Raw genomic sequence first — 19,993 nt, 5'->3', positions numbered from 1 at the left:
ATGTCTTGCCAGCCCGCCCCTACACCGAGATATTCGCCCATGTAGCCCCCAAGAAGATCGAGAACACCAATGTCGTAAAACAAACACCCCTCCCCCCTTTCCGCCGAAAAGTCGTTCTATATGTCGATATTCTTTTTTTTCTTTTGGTGAACTCGTTGACCCGTGAACCGTTAGGACTTTTTATCGTGATGAAGGATAAGTCGCCGCTTCCGTGATGATGAGAAAAAGAGGACACCCCCAAAACATCAAAAAATGTATGGTATCGAACGAAAACAAAAAAGCAAACCCGCAGAACTCCGCCGTGAGACACCGATGCAAAAAGCAGGTTTGATGAGGATGCAAAACCGCCGCGGAAAACGCCCATTTCGTTGTAGCCGAAAATCAAGAACAGCTCCCATCTTTCGAAGCGGGAGCACCGTATCCGAAGAAACTGGCTGAAACAGACAGGTATCGATTATTCTCTTTATCGCGCCATCCGAAAATGTCAAAGTTTTGTCGCTTCAAAAAAGCGACAGGCTTATGTCGATCAAAAGTGAGTTGTTTTTGTACAGGTGGGTATCGTGAGGTTGCCAAGGAAGTCGAGGATCCAGTCGACCTTGAGAAGTTGGGTTGTGTCGCCCGCGCCTGCCAGAGGGTAACAAAAAGAAAAATCGATGCCTGCTACTAGGGATGTCGGTGCCCGCCAAGATGAACAGCCGCCATGAGCGGAATGCGCGCAGTGATTATACAGTCTGCGATTGCAACGACGACGACGGCTTCGGGTCAGCTCAGTCTCGTCTGGGGCGTCACAGAAGCGAGACGTGAGCCACCTTACCACCGTCTGCCGACGGGCTGCTGCATCCTGGCGGGTGACACCGAGGGTGGCGGGCTCGACATGGAGACGCCAGTAGCAGGGTTGATGATAGGAATGGCGTTGCGGGCGCGGGTGGCAGAGGGCTGGTGAAGCTTCATGGCTGTGGCCGCGTGCTGGTTTTGGTATGAAGGCGGAATGAAGGCGGGCGAGGACGAGTGCAAGGTGAAGCTCGATGCTGCGACCTGAGTGGGCTGCTGCGTCGGGGACCCTTGCGGGGAGTTGCTCGCTAGTGAGGAGCGCTCCGAGGATGAGCTGTGAATCGAAACGAGCTTTAAGCGCCAGTGTCAGTCCAAGTGCCAGCCAATTTAATTACGTGGTTATGGTCGCCGTCCGAGACTCACATCGCTCTCGGTCAACAGGGCTGGGCAGAACTCCATGTCATCTTCCAGGTCGAACGAGCGCCCGGCCTCGTATCTCATGCGGAAGCTTGAGAGATTTGCTGCCTCGGTGAGTTCCTTTATACTCCTGATCCCGCGGAACTTGCTTTGAATCTGCGCGGCGGATAGCCTCGGTGCTCTGCGATTCCGCCCGCCATGATGGCTGTGCGAGACGGCGGCGCCGGCCGTCGCGGGCGTTGGGTGTTGCTGGTGGGCGCCGAAGTGGTAGTACGTAGACATTATGATTGGTGAACCAGCAGGTTGATGCACCAAGAAGTCGTTTTGTGGATGGTGGTTGGAGCGAAGTGCAGCGAACCGGTGTGGCGCGGTTTTCAAGTCTGATCGGACGGCTGGAGCAATAACACAGGGAGCTGCGCGTTGAGGCGGACGTTGTAATGGCGTTGACCGTGATGAGAATGATTTATGAGAGTTTTGTCAAGATGGATTGAAGGTCGTTGATGGCGCCGTTGAGGGGGTTTTTGGAAAAGCAATTTTGCGGGTGGTATTTTGGTGGGAGGGTGGGGATGGGGAAGGTGAAGGTAAAGTAAGGAAGAGGCGAGGGAAAGAGGGACAAGTCGGAGCGGGCGAAGGGTTGGACAGACGAGGGTGGTGGGGCACGACTTTGTGTTGCGCTAATGCACAAGGGTGGCAGGACCCCGGGCGAACACACTCACCTGCCAATGCCATGGCCACTCTGGCTGCGGGCTGGGTGGCAAGACCGCATCAAACTGTGGAGCCCGTCTTGTTCTCGATTGGACGGACGATCCTGCGCTAAGCTGGAAGCAGCCTAAGGCGCTGGAAATGCTGTCGTGTAATTTTGGCCCTGGCAATTCACAACAACCAGTGCCGGAAACGGCGAGGACGGTGCTGGCAGGCTGGTTCGCTTGTTTCTGGTTGGACCTGGCAGCAGCTGTTGAGGCGCTGTTCCTGCAATGTCCACAGGCCATCATTTCGCTCCACCCAGCCCTCATCCACAATCGGCGCCCGACGTGGCTCCGATAAGAGGACTGCTGCAACTCAATACATTCGTTCACCCAAGCGCGAGCGTCCAAGTTGGCCATGAGGACAAACACCGGCTCTATTTTTCGGATGTCGAGCCCGTCATCCGGGTCCTTCCTTTTTGCGCTGACTTTTTTTGTTTACTTGCTTTGAACGATGAGTCCAGAAATGGAGCGCCGAGGGCGGTGCATCGAATTTCGCCTCTCGGCATTCGTAGATGAGCTCCGGACCCGCCGTTGTATGGACGTACTGTGTGTGTATGTACTTGGTAGTTCGCTGCAGGTGCTAATAAGATGGAAACCCAGATTCAGTTAGATGCGCGATGCACTCAGGCGCCGCGGAATGATGAAACTGGCGCTCCACGGCCAATTGGCCCAGCGGCGGCTCGAGATGCAGAAATGAGTCCAGCCGAGTGGCCAGCCAAAGTTCACAGTCAGGTCCAGCCTTGTGGCGGGGGTTTCCGCCCGCAGGCCTTTGACTGGCTGGTGTGGGGAGTAAAACATGTCGAGACCTCCGGACCTCGCGGCAGACCGTCGGTCGTATTTCGCTGTATCCCGATACGGATACTCTGACGTCGAGAACAATGGCAAGGGTGGTACCAGAATCGAGCCAGACTGCGAAAGGGCTAGATGTGGCTGGGCAGAACCCCACAAGTTTTATACAGTACGGATGGCAACATTACCATTGTGCGAGTGTATTCGTATGTATTTCGGAGTGCAGCGAGTGGCCTCCAGAAAACAGACAGACCAACATCGAGGCTGCACCCATCCATCGCCGGCATAATCGGATTGTTGGACTTTGTCTGCCCTTGCACAGACTATTATCATTCCACAACAGATATCCACCAGTTTTGAGGATGTCGACGCCCTCCAGCCACTAGTTGGCTAATAGCTTCGTTGTAACAGTCATCAATGACGCTCTCTGCGGCCTGGTCGGCCCCTGCACGGCTCGGCATGCGGGTTGTGAGCGTCTCATTTCCATGGCGCCTGTGAGGTATCATTGGGTTGTTCCATCAACCGCCATGTGCGCCGACAAGTGGTGCATCACGAAAGGGGGGACTGCTGAGTGAACTCTCTGATCGGGGGCTTCTCACCGTCAGTTCGGTGCCATGGAATGGAGAACACTTGGAACAAGAGGACCACGACGACATGGCGGGGAATTCTAGAACGGCATGAGTTGACACATAGCTGGCCGCTAAGTGGTCGAGACTTGGGTTATGCAAAGCGAACAGGTCTCCGAGACCAGCGACCCCCACCCACCCGAGACCATCGGCAAATGGTGGTGGGGTGACAAAGGGGCAGAATCAGTTCGGCGGTCAGCTCATCTCTCGCTATCTCTGGGTTGCATTCTCCCGTTTATCCCTCGATACGGTCCATGCCGTCAAGGTGCTCTTCTCACACCGCAAAGCACACACATCCACGGCGAAACGAAGGGTGACCCGGGCGAGTTGAGGGTGAGAGGGTCTCGTGAATGCCTTCATGCCTGAAGCGGGGCAAAAGGCAAATCGACCTATTTTAGTCTCGATGTTTAGCGACGGGATTGGCAAAGCGGAAGATCTTAGGGCCAATAATTGAGGTCGGAGCGCTCTCCCTTGCCCCGGTTCCGGGCCCTCGCAGGGTGGGTTCGTCGATGCAAGAATGGGCGAGGGGCATCGAGGGGTTGAAACCCAAACACTCGGCACGCCTTGCCCCCAGGTGCTAGCCGGGTGTTTCGAAAGGCGGGGGACGCTGTCCGCCAGCCTCTTTTCCGCAATTCCAGGTCAATGCAGCATCCGACGAAACGAGGAAAGGCCATGACAGAAACTTATCTGGCGTACCTGGCTGCCGGCGGTCTTGTCATTCGCTGATGCCGAATCTGCCTGCGGCATTGGGAGGGTTCGCGAGGGACGGACTGCAACCATCGTCAATGCATTGTTCCCAATGCACGGCAGGGCTGTGCTCCCTTGCATCCTCGATGGACACTGTGATCAATCTGTCCTGGGCTTGACAATGGGGGAACCCAGCAAGATACAGATGACAGACGCTGCCTTTCAGAAACTCGAATTGTTGCAACACTCCTACCAGGAGTCATCATCGAGACAGACCATGGAGTCATTCACAAGCGGGGCTTCCATCGTTTGAGCTCCTCGTCGACCGTCTCATCCCCCGCATCGAAGCAGCACTGTGCACCAAGAGATCTGGTGTCTCTCCAGCACAGACCACGGAGTGGCCGAAGGGTTGTCGAGGGTGTGACACTGCCACACACCGCTCTTTTCTCGGCGAGCGGGTGCTGTGCACGCCTGCAGTGCCTGCAAGCCTAATTGTGCGCAGCTCTGTGAGTGGGTGTGGCCAGGCAGAGCTAGGCTAGACCTCCATCGTCGACGCCACTTGGATGCCTGTAACTTGCTTTTTCCCCAGATGACCGATCCGCGCCGAATCGATGCAGCGTCAGGCGGCGCAGCAGCGGGGAAAAAAAAGGAAGAAAGTGACGAGGCGGTTCGCAATCCTTGAATTGCGCGTGCTGACCTTGCAGGCATGCAGCTCGCTTTGCCGACGAAGATCGATAACGTTCACCAACCTGCTGTAACTAGCGTGCAGGAAGGCAAATCGACAGCTGATCTTTCAGGTCCGGTCGTCTTTCCAGTGCCTGGGCCGAAGCTCCGAAACTCTCTTTCAGATCCTCGCAGGTTGTGGCGCATGGGACGCTAGAGGATCGGACGTTTCCGTAATTGACGGTAATGACGGAAAAAGAAAGCAACCGGTGGATGTATGGCTGGCTTGCTGGGTTGCCTCCCTCTCGTCAGTTCTCTCGCTGTGGAGTCGCGAGCTGCCGGCGGTCCGAAGGAAGCCGGGAAGCCCTCGGAGTTCTAATTCTCCATTACGTGCTTGAAGTTCTGTTGGGACGACCAGTTTTACCCCTGAAAACCCAATTCCCATCATAACATCACGCGATGGCAGTGCTTCCCGTGCCAAGCCCATCCCGTTCCCCTGAATCTCCAGACGAGTCAGCGGCTTGTCACCTGACAAATCTCACCAGACCCTCTTTGAGGCACAAGACTCGGGCTGTTATCGGCTAAGGTGGTTACCAGTTTATTACATCACGGCCGGCCGGGCTCGGTTTCGGGTCGCTGAACGAAAACGGGCGGGCAAGCAACAGACGGCGGTGCGACTCCCCGGCCGAGACGGTCAGGCCGGGCCGGACCCTCCGTGATCGCGCTGATTGTCGTAAAACATAAAACATCGGGCCCGGCCTCGATTCGACCGCGAGATGAGACGATGCCGTGTGTTCGGAGGGTTTGATTTGTCCCGGCTTCGGCGTCCGGCTATGATGTCTCGGTGTATTTAACTACAGCTTTACCCGCTTTGGAAGCTGACCATTCTGTTGGTTTTTTAGTTGATGGACCTCAACGGTAACTGTGTACTTTTATTCATTTATTAGTAGAAATAAGTTTTACTGACTGGCCCGGGATTGTACATGCAAGCACTGACCGGTAAAGTTTTACAATGCTGTATGTTTTTAACATGCACCTGCCCGGTCCAAGTAATAATAACAGCAATACACAATCGTAACAGTAAACAAGCAAATTCCCTCACATGTACCAGCAATGACCAGTCAAGGTAAATTGAAGCAAGCAAGGCCAAACTCCATTGATGACGCGCAGTGGAACCGCGCACTTTTCGAATCCTGGTGGTGACTGCAATTCGGTGATGAGCGTCCCCAAAATGAGTGCACAAAGGCAAGCTCCCACTTAGTGACGTCATCGCAACTGCCGACGTCTCATCCACCCCTCTCAATGAGAAAAGCTGCCTCGCCTCATCTGCCAGCAAGCTGGAATTGTATTTCGAATAGCTCAAGGTTTTACATCTATTGCTTTGAGGAATCAGAAAAGCGCCAATTGACAATTATCTGCCCAATTGGCTCCCAGACTACTCCCAAATAACAAACACCACCAAAAACACCATCTCCAAACCCATATCTCACCAACAACGCATCTCACCAATTGCCATCAACATGTCCGCCCGCGCCCTCTTCAACACCACCACCAAGGCCCTCCGGCCATCCATCCTCTCCCTCCCCAACACCACCGCACGCCGGACCCTCAGCCAAACCCCACGGGTCGCACTCAAAGAATCCGCCTCAAGTACGCCCCCCCTTCATCCACCCACCCATCCCCCTCAGAACCCCCCCAAACCCCAAACAAACAAACCCAAAAACTAACCACCCCCCCCTCCCCTCAAAGCCGACCCCACCGCCACAAACTACGAGCACCACAAGCAAGACTCCCTCGCCAAGCAAAAGAAAGGCGAAGGCCACTGGAAGCCCGAGCTGGCGTCGGTGAGCGAAGAGAGCGTCAAGGCCGACCGCACAGGCCCGCAGGAGGCGGGCGAGGCGGCGATGAAGCGGCTGCAGGAGCAGACGAAGGGGCGGGCGGAGGAGACGAGTAAGAAGGGGACGAGTATGCGGGATGGTTTGTGAATTTTCTGATTTGTTTCTTCCTTTTTGGGGTGGGGGGTTCCGAGTGGAAGTATGTTTGGGGGGGTGATGATGGATGTGGTTGCGGTGGTTGGCTGACTTTGGTGGTTTAGCAGAGTAGGATTGGGTTGGCGGTGTTGTATGATGTCGGTAGGGGGGAGAAGGGTTGGGGAAAGAAAAGGGCCATGGGAGGAGGGATTGTGTATATTCATTCTCAAGGCATTCAAGGAGTTTTGTTTTGCTCAGCACCCTGCGTCAAAAGACAGGTCATAGACCGACAGATTGCATGCGATGATTCGATTATTCTCGGTAATGTACGTTGTACGTCCAAGCTACCTACTATGCTATTGTCATTTGTAGCAAATCAAAGCAACATGTCATGATAAAGGCCAAACCCATACTCAACCTGTGATGCCCAGGACGCCCGTCGCTATATGCTGATATACCTCCCATTCCCAGATTAATGCCAACCGGGATAACCTAGAACACACCGCAATATCAAACTTGACTTCTTTCAACTCCAGCTCACGCCGCCACACCACGTCCTTTTCCACGCCCCCTTCCCCTACCCCTTGGCCTACCCCTCCCAACCCCGCGGGTCCCTCGAGCAACCACACCCCTCCCACGACTCGCCAGACTAGGCCTCGCGGGTATATCCTCATCCTCATCCGAGCCCGAGTCCGAGTCCGAGTCGCTCGGCTCCAGGGCACCGCTCAGCCCACCAGCACTCCCCCCCACCTCACTACCAGCCTCGCCACCATGCTCCGACCCCGACCCAGACCGTGACGCACCCTCACCATCGGTGGAGTACCCCCCACCCCCACCGTCGTAATAGTCGTCCTCCTCGTCCGAGTCCAACAACCTCACTATGGTCGGGCCGGACGGGAGTCGCGGCGGGGACGGCGGGGGTGACGGTTCGGGAACGGGTGAGGGTTCGAGGGGGAGGGACGGTTCGGGAGTCGGTGTCGGTTCGGTAGGTGGAGAGGGTTCGGGAGTCGGTGTCAGGTCGGCAGGTGGAGAGGGTTCGGGAATCGGTGTCGGTTCGGCAGGCGGCGACGGTGCCGAAGATGGGGTGGGTTCGACAGCGGGAGAGGGTTCGGATTCGACTTCCTGGTCGGGTCCGGGTCCGGGTTCCTCCTGTTCGGGGGATGGTGAGGCCAGACCTTCCTGTGTGGCCGGTGCGGTGGGCGGGGTCGCAGAGATGCTCGGCGGCGGAGAAGGTTCGGGGTCTGCTTTTAGGACTGGCTCGGGCTCGTCATGGTCACGCATAAGCGGAGATGGGCTGCGGGCCACATCTGACACCGCTTCCTCCTCCGCAGCGGGATCAAAGTCGTCGTCTGCGCTCTCTGTTTCGTCGCGGGTGGCTTGCTTCCTAGGCCTGCCTCTGCCTCTCGCGGCTGGTTTCGGGGTTCTTTCTTTTCGGGGAAGTGAAGGTTCGGCGGGTCGGCGCTCGGCTTCCGCAGGGCTGTCCTCTATCTCGCTTTCTCTCGCGCGCGGAGTGGTCGTTGCCCCCGTAGATCCCTTCCGCTGACCAATCTTAAATTTCTTGCCCTTGAGGCGCATCCTTTCGGCCATGGACAGTAGTGGCTGCGATGGCAGTTCCACAGCTACCTCTGGCTTTTTCGAGCGGGCCTCAGGTTGGGCGTTGCGCGGTGGACGGCCGCGTCTCCTCGGCCCTGCAGGCCCAGCCATTTCACCCCGAGGCGTTGCCTCCGTATTGATGACCTCGCCTTCTTCGTCAAACCCCTCGAGTTGCTGCGCAAGCTGAGCGTCAAGGTCATCCGTCTCGTTTTCAGGACCCACACTAAGTGAAGGCCGCACCTTCGGGGGCCGTCCACGCCACTTTGCCGGCTTCTCTGGCTCACGATTCGGAGTCGCGGTTTGAGTTCCTGAGACTTCCGATTTTCGTGGCCGACCCCGTTTCTTAGGCGGAGGCGCCGCCGCACTGGGGTTCTGGGCAGCTGGCGCGGTACTGCTGGTCGTAGAGAAAATTGCCGCCGATGCTAGGTCGAGCGGGTCCTTCCCTGCGTGTTCCGGGTTGTAGTTCGCGATACCCTCCGGTGGCCGCTGCGAACGAGGAATTAGTATGTCGTTGAACTCCTCCTCGCCGTTCTCGTCGACGACGTAAGATATCTTGGGCCGCGCGTGTCGAAGCGCTGGTCGGTTCGGGGAGTACCCTTGCCGTTCACGCTCGCTTGTGTCTTGAGCACCATCGGCTGGCTCGGGTGTTGGTTGCGAGACTTCTGCCGGCGCTTCGGGATGGACTGGCGGGGCTTCTTCCGCAGGGGCGTCAAGCATCGTCTCGTCACCGCCAAACAAGGCGGGGTCCATGTTGCTCAGCGCAACTTCCTGGGCGTCGGGCTGGGGCTCGGGTTCGAGCCTGGGTTTCTTTCTGTGATGAGAGCGCGGCCCTTGGAAGTCCGGATCGTCGTCTTCTTCCTGCCGAGCCCGTTGTTTCGTGATTCGGAGTTGTTTCTTGTGGTATTCAGATATCTCAGGCTCGTCATCCACCACCAAAGCTTCTGTAGAGGGCATTTGGTACGGGTCAAATAGAATCTTGTCAGGGCTATCGTCCTGTTCGTAGTATCCCATGCCGAGCATCCTCTCGCGGCCGAGCCCCGAGGGGTCGGGGTATGAGGACTGGTCTTGGGTTATACCTGTAGACATAGACATGTCAGCGACGGCAGCGGGGCCCACGTGGTAACCATTTTGCTGTTGTCCGTCGACTGCACTCGCAGGTAGGACATACCCTCCCATAGGCGCAACTCCAGGCCCAACGGTCCCGTTCTGGCCATGATGGCCGTTGGCAGCATGTAGCAGAGCAGCATCCATACTTTCCGCCAGGGCGCCGTCCGGCAGGGTGGGCACTTGGTCAGGCATTTCAGCTTGCTTCGCCTTCTCCGCCTCGGCCGCCTGTTGTAGCCTCTGCATTCGCTTGCTCGACAGGCTCCGGCTCTCGTCGCCCACGCTCTTGAGCCAGGACAAGTTGTGAACGCGGAAGTCGACCAGGGTCTCGACGCTGCGGTCGTCTGCGATTCGACGGGTGTCGTGCCCGAGCAGGGTGGTCTTGGGAATGTAGGGAACGCCGTTCCCTGCCCGGCGGCAGGCGGCGCAATTGCAAATCTTGAGACATTTGGGGCATTGCCATCGCTCGTTCTGCACCACCTCCTGCGGCATCATGTCGAAGGCCCTGTAAAGCACACCAAAACAATATGCGTCATGACAACCCTCGTTCGTGCAGAAGGCCAACTTGTAGTTATAGTCCTTGTGCTGACAAACGTGGCAACGGTGCACGTCGCCCTTTTTCGCCTTCCTCCTCTTCTTTTTCTTGGGCCGACCCTCGTCATCTACCTCGATATCCGACTCTGGCTCGGATGCCTCCTTCGCCTGGGTGATGTCCTTCCAGGGCCGCATCCGGAGTTGCTCCTGGCAGATCTGGGCAACCGATTTCTTGCCCAACTTCCTCCTCGCGAGCTCCAACGGGAGGGGCGAACTGTCAAAGCTGACGAAGCCATCATTCTTAATGATCAGCGCCCGCCAAGATTCGTACCGGTCAACCAGATCGGACCAGTGCCATTGCTCGCACCAGCTGAGGTTGGAGACGCAGAAACACGAGCGACCCATGACGTAGCATTCCATGCAGATGTCGTATGTGTCCTCGTCTCCGTTGACGAGCTGGCGCACGCAGTGTTTGCAGGTCAGGAAGCGGTTGAAGATGTTTGCTCTGCAGTAGGAGCAAGTAATATTGGAGTCGAACTCGATGTAGTCGATCTCCTTTTCCCTGCTCGCGAACATTTCGTCGAGGAGAACCTCGGTGAACAGGCTGAAAAGCGACTTGAAATCGGCCGCCATCTGCTTCATCCTGGTCGAGTTCTTGATCAGATCTTGACCGAACCCGAGCAAGCCTATGTCGGCCGTCTTTTCCGTATCCACCATTTCCTTGTAGTACTTTTCCAGGGTGTAGAAGAGGATGGCCTTGTTCTTGTACTGCTCGTCTCGGCAGACAAGCCTTGCCTTTGGTAGTGCTTCGTGTAGCGCCAGCTGTAGAGTTTCGGCCGTCGTCCGGTTCCATGCGACCTTGATGGTCCTGGTGCCGCGGTTCCAGACCTGGTGGGGAGCTAGCGGGGGAACAAGGATGAAGTCCCCAACCTTTTGTTCCACGACATAGACAGGAAAGGTGGCCTTTTTCCAGGCGTTGACCTGGGCAAAATGCTTCTCGATTTCGATATCGTGGCCTAGCATGGACAGGAAGTATTCCCTCACTACTTCGCGGTCCTTCGTCTCGGTCATGAACCAGATCGAGCTTCCCGGCCGCTCTCCGTTCTCGTCGCCAGAGGCATCCACCATGATATTCTGGCCCAGGCTAGCGCACATTTCCCGATGGGCGGGGGTATAGGTGCCTTCATGGCCGATGTAGCACATGAGGTTCTGGGCGCGCATTTCCTCAGGCAGGCTGCTCATCAGATCACCGGCAGGTGCGGCGGACCGTCCCTCTTGGAAGATGCCCATATCGTCGCTACGCCCTTTCCCGGCCCGCTCGTCGACATTCGAGTTCATGTAGTAGAGGTTCGGAGGGATGACTTTCTGCAAGTAGTCTTGCCACTCTGGAGGGCAGTCGATGTCCTTGAGATATAGTCGCTGTCGTCGCTCATCGCGGTAATTGTGGGGGGTCCACTGGTTCGTGAGCGTCTTCATCGACCGGAGGTAATGACCCATCGACATGGGGATATCGGTCTGTCCGACCACGTCGCGAACATTCTCGGCTGCTTGGTTGTCAGCCAACATACACAACACGCAGAAGTGCACAAAATGGGCTCACGTTTCTTGTCGTAGGTAGACTCCAGCCATTCGGCGCTGAAGAGCGACTTGGGTAAACGGCCGTTCCATTTCTCAATGACCAGCGGCTTCCCGCCGTGGATGACGTGAAGAAACACTAGCCGCTCGAATTCCTGAGGACCTATGTTCCGGATCTGAGCAGCTGAGATGCGCAATATCCAGTGGAAATTTGGTGTCCTCTCCACAACCGAATGCAAGTCGAAATCCGGCGGGATGGGATCGAACTTCGCTTGCGGATGCTGTGAGGTCGGCGGCATCGCGGAGTTTGCGCCAGAGCGCGTTTCGTGCAAATCGAATCGTAAGTCGAAGATTAATTAAGAGCCGAAGCAATTAAAGTCGAATTTGGGTTACATGGCAACTCGGCGCCGGAGCGAGTTGTGGTGTTCTGGACTCGGTGGACTCGGTGGACTCGGTTTGTTGTAAGAAGCGCGACGGGAGTCTTCGACGCTGCAAGAAAGCGCGTTTGGATGAAATCGGCGAGGGGAATTGGCGGTTGAAAGAATGTGGTGGGGCAGGGCTGACCAATAAAAAAGCAGAAACAGCTCAAGCTCAGGGAGAGCTTCCCGGCTTGTGGGGCGGAAATTTGCTGTTGAGGCTCAAGTCAACTTCGAAGCATGTGAAAGTGGTTTTCTCCAACACCATAAACTCGGAATTTGAGAACGGGATGGAATGAGAAGTTGGATTGTATGAGCTTGGGTTTTATCATTATGTTTGAGATTGAACCTGCAAGATAAGGAAGGACGATAGATCAAGTTGTGTGAGTGACTGGTTAAATTGAGTGAGTGAGTCGCTTTCTCTCAAGAAGGTACTTCTTATTTTTCTTATTTCTGTTTCCTCTGTTTCTTCAATTGTTGGACTCATTAGAACTAAAATATGATCAGGAAATAAGGCTACCTATCCCAGAGACTTGGTGGCGGCATATCACAGTCGAAATGTCTACCTGCCGCATACTTCCGAGGATGCCGTTGCGGCCTGCATTCTCACAAACAACCAACCCCTATAAGCTATGGCATTCCCGGCTGTCAATTCGAACCTCCCGAGCCCTTTCAACACCTCGACGACTCGCCATTGAAACTCACACCAGCTCATCCCCACGTTCCCTCATCGCCTACCACACCACCGCCAAACTCTTATCAACAGCAACCACCGCCACCCCTCCTACACCCACTGCGCCCACCACAACCAAACTACCATCTTACACTCCCCCCCAAACCGGCCTCCTCTCCGTACTCCCCCGGTCATGGGTCCCCTACGCGGAGCTAATCCGCCTCGACAAGCCCACGGGCTCCTACTACCTCTACTTCCCCTGCATCTTCTCAACACTACTCGCCGCCCCGCTGGCCGTGCCCACCGCCCCACCGCTCACCGTGCTCGGCACCTCCCTCCTCTTCCTCGCCGGCGCCATCATCATGCGCGGGGCGGGGTGCACGATCAACGACCTGTGGGACCGCAACCTGGACCCGCACGTGGCGCGCACGCGGCTGCGGCCGATCGCGCGGGGCGCCGTGACACCTTTCCGCGCCGTCGTCTTCACGGGCGCGCAGCTGCTCGCGGGCCTGGCCGTGCTGCTGCAGTTCCCCCTCACCTGCTTCTTCTACGCCACCCCGAGCCTGCTGCTCGTCGCCACCTACCCGCTGGCCAAGCGCGTCACCTACTACCCGCAGTTCGTGCTGGGGCTGACCTTTTCGTGGGGTGCTATTGTGGGTTTCCCCGCGCTTGGGGTGGATTTGTTGCAGAATGGTGCGGCCCAGGCGGCGGCGGCGTGCTTGTACGCGTCGAATGTCGCGTGGACGGTGTTGTATGACATGATCTACGCGCATATGGACATCAAGGATGATGCTAAGGCCGGGATTAAGAGCATCGCTCTCAAGCATGACCGGGAGACGAAACAGGTGCTTTCGGGGCTGGCTGTTGCTCAGGTGGCGCTGTTGGCTGGCGCGGGCATCGCGACGGGTGCTGGGCCGGCGTTTTTTGTGGGGAGTTGCGGTGGCGCGCTGGTCACGCTGGGGATTATGATCAAGCGGGTTAATCTCAAGAGTGTGAAGGACTGCTGGTGGTGGTTTGTCAATGGGTGTTGGATCACGGGGGGCGTGGTCACCTTGGGGCTGACGGCTGATTATCTCGTGCGGTATGCTGAGCGGGATGATGAGAAGTCGACGTGATGTATTATTTATTGTATTGTGTTGTATTTGTTGAAGATTTGCTCCGGGGCTTGGGGGATCCTACGTGAGCTGGACAATACCACCGAACTACCTTACTTCGTACCACATACGACACCGACCTGCCAGAAGAATCATGGTCTTGTTTCCACATAAGGTAAGTGGGTTGGCAAGTTGGTCTCGACATTTCTTAACCAATCATGCCACACACGACCACGTGCATCATCGAGGGGCATTTGGCGCCTCACGACTCCAAATGGCGAGGTTGGTTTTGCCAGCACAATGCACCCCGGGATTGTCTCACCTTCGTTCTGATAATCTGATGCCAACTTGCTCAGTCGATTGAACACCCAGGTCTATGAATGCGTTTAAATGACCGCCCAAGGCTGGGATCGCAAGGTCTTCCGACTGCGCAAGCTACCAAGCCACATATCGAGCCTGGCCGAGACGGCCGACATTCTTAGCCGCGCACTGAGTCTCCCCATCGACGATATCGTCGTCTACTCGATCGGGAGGACAACCGATATATGGGAGGTACCACCGTTTAAAGTTGCCACCCTCCAGTTGAAGAGCATACCCACACTCCTCCGAGACCGTTTGGCAGAGGATGAATGGTCAATTCCTACCACGTCAAATCTGCCGATTGATGACTTGCTTCTCGACACCCATTTCGAAGGCTTAACGGCTCTCAACGATGTAGACCCAGCGAAGCATTCCGCAGAGTATGTTGATCTTTGGGACCTGGCGCGTGCTGTGTGCGGTCCGAACTAAAGTCTCGTTTTCAGCTGTATCGCCATCTCAGGCTTGGCAAGTCACCCGTTTGGGTCCTGGCAACCTCGCGGCAATGACAAAACCTTCATGTGGCTTAGGGACGCTATCCCTAAATACATGCCTGGCGTACGGTCTGTTCTGTACGGGTACGATTCGAAGCTCACGAGCACTGGGTCTTTCCAATCGATCAGCGATATTTCGCGGACCTTGATTTTACACCTCAAATCCGGGGGTTGGAATCTCCCCTCATCTAAGCCAGTCGTCTTTCTCGCTCATAGCCTCGGTGGGCTTGTACTCAAAGATGCAATCGTCCAGGTAGCCGATCGCGAGAAAGGCGTGGCCAACATCCTCGACAATGTTCGCGGGGCCGTTATGTTTGGTGTCCCGAGCTTGGGTATGGATCAGTCCTCTTTAATGGCCATCGTCGAAGGCCGTGCGAACGAGATGCTTGTACAGGACCTCTCTCGAGAAGGCGGCGCCAATTACACCCGGCAGTTGAATACGCGGTTCGAGGGCTTGACTTTCCTCCGTACGGCGCGGATTCTCTGGGCATATGAGACTAAAGAATCACCAACCGTAGCGGTGAGGCCCCCCTCTCTTTTCTTTCTTTTTTGTTTAACATCAAGAGCTCTAACGGATCGCTTATAATCCACAGCGTCGTACAGATGGGTCTTGGGAGAGGAACGGCCCACCGGCTGTATTAGTCAATCCCGAGTCGGCAACCTGTCATCACTTCCGGAAGGATAAGTCTGTAACGATCCCGATTAATGAGGATCATTCAAATATGGTCAAATTCTCGAGGGATGATGCAACTTTGCGCATTATCATACATTCTCTCTCAGAGCTCTGCTCTCCCAGAGCTTCACGCGCTAAAGAATCCTCCGGCGTCGATATGGTGTCAGAAACCGAGAGAATCCCCCCGAACAATGATGTGCATCCGGCCCCTATAGGAGAGGAGCCTCGGCTGTCCGATAGCAACGAGATCTTGAGACAGTGGGAGTATCTCACATTATCCATCGAGGGTACGTCGACTTTGTTTATCCGTTATCGTGTCGGGGGAACCAATGATGCTGATGAGGGTGCGTATTTGTTTAGCCATATACAACAACCTATATTCGCCAGAGCTAGACTTTCGAGTGGAACAAATCGAAGATCCGTTCCAGGACACATTTAAATGGATATTTGACCTCCCGGTATTTTCAAACTGGCTCCAAGAGGGTTCCGAGCTGTTCTGGATTCATGGCAAACCGGGCTCCGGGAAGTCAACTCTTATGAAGCACATCTTCCGAAGCAAACAAACGTGGGAGCTGCTACACAATTGGAGGCGTGGTTCCCTCGAGATACAGGCCGCATTCTTCTTCAGCTACCGAGGGAGCGCACTCCAAAAGTCTCTTGAGGGCGTCTTGAGGAGTCTTATCATTCAGGTTTTTACGCCTTTTCGGGCGGAATATTGGAAGCGGCATCGGCATGACTGGGATGAGTTTTATTCCTTTCGGCAAAAGATACGCAAGCTTGAGCTACAGGACGCGCAACTCAGCAGAGATACCGAGCGGATTCGGCACGCCTTTACGGAAGTGACTGAAAAAATGAAGCTAGATCAGGCACAGCTTACCGAAGATGGGGAATTGGCTAGTAAGGAACTGAAAAGTTCGGTGGATGAGAAGCGAAAGCAACAACTTGATCTCGAGCGCGAACTTGGCGAACTTCATACGGAGCAAGCCGGTATACGTAATAAGCTCACCGCTCTTCAGCAGCAGACCCCCTCCTTCGCCGACTACTTCAGACCATACATGGCCACCCCGGAGACGAAGTTCCTTATGGGCGTGGCTGTAGAATTTCGTGACGATAGGGATGGCTTGATTCCCAAGCTCGAGAGGATCCTTCGCCGCTTACTGGATCAGGAAGTAAGGGGCCTAGATCTAGCCCTCTTCTTCGACGCCTTGGACGAATTCGATGGCCATATCAACATGATTAGCCGGTTCCTCAAAACACTAGTCAAAAATTCGGCCACATCGGCGACCCGCGTCAAGGTCTGCTTTTCCAGCCGACCATGGGAGAGCCTTCAAGCTCACTTCTCATCGTATCCGGGCTTCAGTTTGCAGGACTATACCAAGTACGATATTGAACGATATACGGCCAGCATAGTAACAAGTCTAGACATTTCCGATCCTTTCATTACCGAAATCGTTCCGGCCATCACCGCGAGGGCAAACGGCGTATTCTTGTGGGTGAAGCTGGCGCTTAGCCTGCTAAGTCAGACCGTTATACCAAATGCGAAGGCTACATCCTGGGAGTTGCTAGAAACAAAGCTCCGAGAGCTTCCGGAAGACCTTTTTGAGTTCTACGAACTCATCATTGAGAGAATCCCCGGGCATTATCGCCGCTACACCTTTGCTCTTCTGGAACTGCTTGTTCGTCATACTGGCCCCGCTGTCGCCGCCACCAAAATACGAGATGCGGTTTTGGTCTCGGGCTGCAACACCCTCCAGGAAGCAACCGACCAACTTGAAGGAGCGCACGGCCAGGGTTCGTTAAGCCAAGGGGACGTGAAGGAAGCGATCAACAACATAGCCACATGGGGCGGAGGGCTAGTCGAGACGAAAATGCAGGAGGGGATCAGTCGGCCCCAGCTAATGCACCATACCGTCCTCGAGTTCGTCTCGGGACTGTCTTTCAAGAGGATTGTTGTCGGCGACCTTGCAAGCTTTCTCACCGAAAACGGACATTCTTTTCATCTGAAGTACATGACCTATGCACGACGGAAAAGGGGTTTCGCAGTACATCAACCAGAGAACCAACCGCAGCCCGAATCACAAATTCTAGGGCTGAGTTTTCCAAAGGACATGGATGATGCTGAAGAAATTAGGCAGCTTGCCTATCACGCGGAACAGTCCGAACTCACAACCGGCAGAAGCCACCTTCGTTTCCTCCACAGCATACCCGTAGAGATCATGGCAGCCGTATTCGGTGTACCCTGCCACTTCTGGGAGAAAGATTGTACCTTCTTATGTCTTGTCGCCGGTTACGGACTCTCGCTCTGCCTCCGAGACTGGATCGCGAAAAACCCGAGCCGCCTCAAGAGCATCGCCCTCAGATCCGTACACTTGCCTGTGCTCAGCTCGTTGACTTTCTCTCCACCTGGGGGAGAGTTTCACGAGAGATACCTGGGGACCATCCGCCTGCTTCTGGAGAACGGTTACGTCGTGGGAAAGGACCCGGAATTCTTCCCTAAGATACTCGACGAACTTTGGAACCCGCCCAACCCGGGCCGCGCTGCTGCCAAATCAAAGCTTCTGACCGAGCTGGCGATTCTAGTTCTCGAACATGGCCAGGATCCAGATACTCCCATCCGGGTGGAGTCATTGCCGGCTCCGCAGCCCGAACCGAATTACGATTCGGACGATGCCTACGATGCTGAGCTGGGCCATTGCTGGCCTCTCCACATGGCACCGCCCCGCGTAGCCGCTGAGCTGATCCTGCGCGGCGCGGCGCCCAACATGAAGGACTCCACCGGTCGGACACCGCTGGACTGGGTCTTGAAGCTTCCGTCCCCCGGGCCGGCCATGCCGCACGATTGGAATACCGCGCGGAAGTATGAAATGTGCAACATCTTGGTCAAGGCAGGTGGCGTCACGTCATGGAAGACGCACCGAAGCGCCCGGGTGGAGATTTTGGCCGAATTTGAGAAAGAAGGCCTCGATACGCGGTTTCTTCGCTTGAGCTTTGAGAATCTAGACAACGATGGAGATACCGCAGATGAGCTCCGCCCTCGAGACTTTGCCTACATGACAGGGGCGGGGACGGGAATGGAGAAGAAGGGAACGGAGAAGAAGGGAAAGGAGAAGAAGGGGAAGAAGAGCACGGGGCATTGGTTTAAAGTGTTGAAACGGCGACTGAGCAGAAAGACTCCGAATCAAAGCATTGAACTCAGTGTGATAACCCACGGACAGGTCACCCCTTAGGCCGGCGCGGCGGGAGCTACGGTGCGAAGGACGGGAGACCAAGGCTTTACACGGAGTGTTCTGTACTTAGCATGCTCTGTACAGAGCAGTGAACCAGAGCAGTGAACCCGAAAATCTATAACCCAAATGGGTAGACCGGGTCCATTTGGGTCACCCAAATAACCTATGGGGCCGTTTGGGTCCAACCCATTTGGAACAACATCCTCCTACAAAAGCCCATCCTTCGCCAAAACCTCCCGAAACCCCCCCTGGGACAGCTCCGACGACACAACCACATACACCTCATAGCGCGTCGCATTCAACGAGTGTACCTTGCACAGGCCCTTTCCCAGAAAGGTACCCACGCGCGCCAGGTACTCGGTGAGGTGCCTCACGTGTGTGACGACCTTGGCAACCACCAGGAACTGGTCACCGCGGCCCGTGGCCAGTTGGTTCTGCCAGTAGACCGAGACCGACGGCGGGCCGCCCCTGAACTGATCCACGCCAGCCACGTGTGTCTTGAGCTCGCCCGTGGAGAGGTCGACGTACTTGCCGTCGACGATTGGGTACCCGTCCACAGTCCAGCGTTGGGTCGGGCGACCGCCGTCGCTGGCGGCAGGTTCGGATTCGGCGAGGGCATCGTTTGTGTCCGGCGGGTTGGTGTTGGCGGGAGGTTCCATGGTAGCGGGGCCTGTACGGTGCACCTACATGTAAGTACACTTATTTCAAGAGCACAGGCTTCATGAATATAGTTGCTTACTTCTCCGTTTCAGTAGGTATGTAGCCTGGGAAGCTTTGTTTTATCGTTTGCTGAAGCCCGAGACTGACACTGATGAAGGTAGTGACGGAATGGGCTTGGGCAGGACTCACCTTCTCAACCCACCATTCCCATATATGCACCGTCATTCATGCGCGTGGGCGGGCCGCCTTCCTATTCAGGTGTCACCAGATCACGCGGGAATGGGACCGGTTTTCCGCGGGTGCAACAATGTTAAGCAGTTGGTTCTATGTCAGTCATTGTGCACAGGTAAGGACACCCGGGGAGTCTCGTTATTGAGGCATCGACTCAGTTCTGCATCTGCTTTGCAGCCAACGGGTCCAACACATCCACACCCTTGGCGGAGCAAACTCTTGGAATCGGAAACTGGCGTAGCTCGCAAACCTGACACGTGGGGACATGAAGGGAGATGGATCCCCGACAATGGAGTTGTTCATAAACGGCAGCAACCCGGGGAGTTCTCAGTGAACGCATCTCGCCTAAACCCAAGTTAATGTCCAACAGAGTAATGAGGCCGTGACAGATGCTGGTGCCCTCTCTACATTTTCCCTTCTTTCCCCGTTGACTCCTCCCGCACACCCACTTCCAGGTCGAGATAGAGAGCCGCCGCAAACTCTCGGAACCGACAGTAGTGGCAGTAGGCCGGGTCAACCCAGTGAACCTCGACCGGGCGGCGTCGTGAGAGCCTGTCAAGCCCGCAGCATGCCCAGTCGGGAGGCGCAAGAGGTGCCTTGGAGCATGGCACAGTCATGTCTCGGTCAATCTTCGACTTCCCACAGCCGCGGCATGGGTGCATGATGCGAAGGATGAGAGAACACATCTCGAAG

At 55.8% G+C, this 19,993-nt stretch overlaps 7 protein-coding genes across 7 annotated transcripts; 4 read left to right on the top strand and 3 right to left on the bottom strand.

The window, feature by feature from the left end:
• Positions 1-587: 587 nt before the first annotated feature.
• F5144DRAFT_105911 (uncharacterized protein) lies at positions 588-1,804 on the bottom strand. The gene is made up of 2 exons (XM_066782109.1): positions 1,195-1,804; positions 588-1,122 (listed from the first exon to the last, which is right to left on the bottom strand). Exons 1-2 carry the CDS (start codon positions 1,468-1,470, stop codon positions 811-813), a joined length of 588 nt encoding a protein of 195 aa, XP_066646225.1. The 5' UTR covers positions 1,471-1,804; the 3' UTR covers positions 588-810.
• Positions 1,805-2,397: 593 nt separating this feature from the next.
• Positions 2,398-3,298, top strand: F5144DRAFT_590097 (uncharacterized protein; the record flags this gene model as incomplete). Its single annotated transcript, XM_066790128.1, has 4 exons — positions 2,398-2,482; positions 2,512-2,768; positions 2,859-2,923; positions 3,121-3,298. The coding sequence occupies 4 exons, from the start codon at positions 2,398-2,400 to the stop codon at positions 3,296-3,298; spliced, it is 585 nt and encodes a 194-aa protein (XP_066646224.1).
• Positions 3,299-6,219: 2,921 nt separating this feature from the next.
• F5144DRAFT_590096 (uncharacterized protein) lies at positions 6,220-6,684 on the top strand (the record flags this gene model as incomplete). Its single annotated transcript, XM_066790127.1, has 2 exons — positions 6,220-6,349; positions 6,449-6,684. 2 exons carry the CDS (start codon positions 6,220-6,222, stop codon positions 6,682-6,684), a joined length of 366 nt encoding a protein of 121 aa, XP_066646223.1.
• A 365-nt stretch (positions 6,685-7,049) lies between these two features.
• Positions 7,050-11,979, bottom strand: F5144DRAFT_105901 (uncharacterized protein). The gene is made up of 2 exons (XM_066782108.1): positions 11,501-11,979; positions 7,050-11,444 (listed from the first exon to the last, which is right to left on the bottom strand). Exons 1-2 carry the CDS (start codon positions 11,772-11,774, stop codon positions 7,207-7,209), a joined length of 4,512 nt encoding a protein of 1,503 aa, XP_066646222.1. The 5' UTR covers positions 11,775-11,979; the 3' UTR covers positions 7,050-7,206.
• A 137-nt stretch (positions 11,980-12,116) lies between these two features.
• On the top strand, positions 12,117-13,879 carry F5144DRAFT_105800 (UbiA prenyltransferase family-domain-containing protein). The gene is made up of 2 exons (XM_066782106.1): positions 12,117-12,322; positions 12,399-13,879. The coding sequence occupies exon 2, from the start codon at positions 12,450-12,452 to the stop codon at positions 13,677-13,679; it is 1,230 nt and encodes a 409-aa protein (XP_066646221.1). The 5' UTR covers positions 12,117-12,322; positions 12,399-12,449; the 3' UTR covers positions 13,680-13,879.
• Position 13,880: 1 nt separating this feature from the next.
• F5144DRAFT_105787 (uncharacterized protein) lies at positions 13,881-18,770 on the top strand. Its single transcript, XM_066782105.1, has 4 exons — positions 13,881-14,398; positions 14,462-15,029; positions 15,103-15,469; positions 15,543-18,770. Exons 1-4 carry the CDS (start codon positions 14,049-14,051, stop codon positions 18,407-18,409), a joined length of 4,152 nt encoding a protein of 1,383 aa, XP_066646220.1. The 5' UTR covers positions 13,881-14,048; the 3' UTR covers positions 18,410-18,770.
• On the bottom strand, positions 18,513-19,386 carry F5144DRAFT_105814 (uncharacterized protein). The gene has a single exon (XM_066782107.1). It carries the CDS (start codon positions 19,066-19,068, stop codon positions 18,616-18,618), a length of 453 nt encoding a protein of 150 aa, XP_066646219.1. The 5' UTR covers positions 19,069-19,386; the 3' UTR covers positions 18,513-18,615.
• Between the last annotated feature and the right edge of the window lie 607 nt (positions 19,387-19,993).

This window comes from Chaetomium tenue, assembly GCF_020726465.1.
Source record: "Chaetomium tenue strain MPI-SDFR-AT-0079 chromosome Unknown F5144scaffold_2, whole genome shotgun sequence".
NCBI lineage: Eukaryota > Fungi > Ascomycota > Sordariomycetes > Sordariales > Chaetomiaceae > Chaetomium > Chaetomium tenue.
This window is presented reverse-complemented; position numbering and strand designations above follow the sequence as displayed.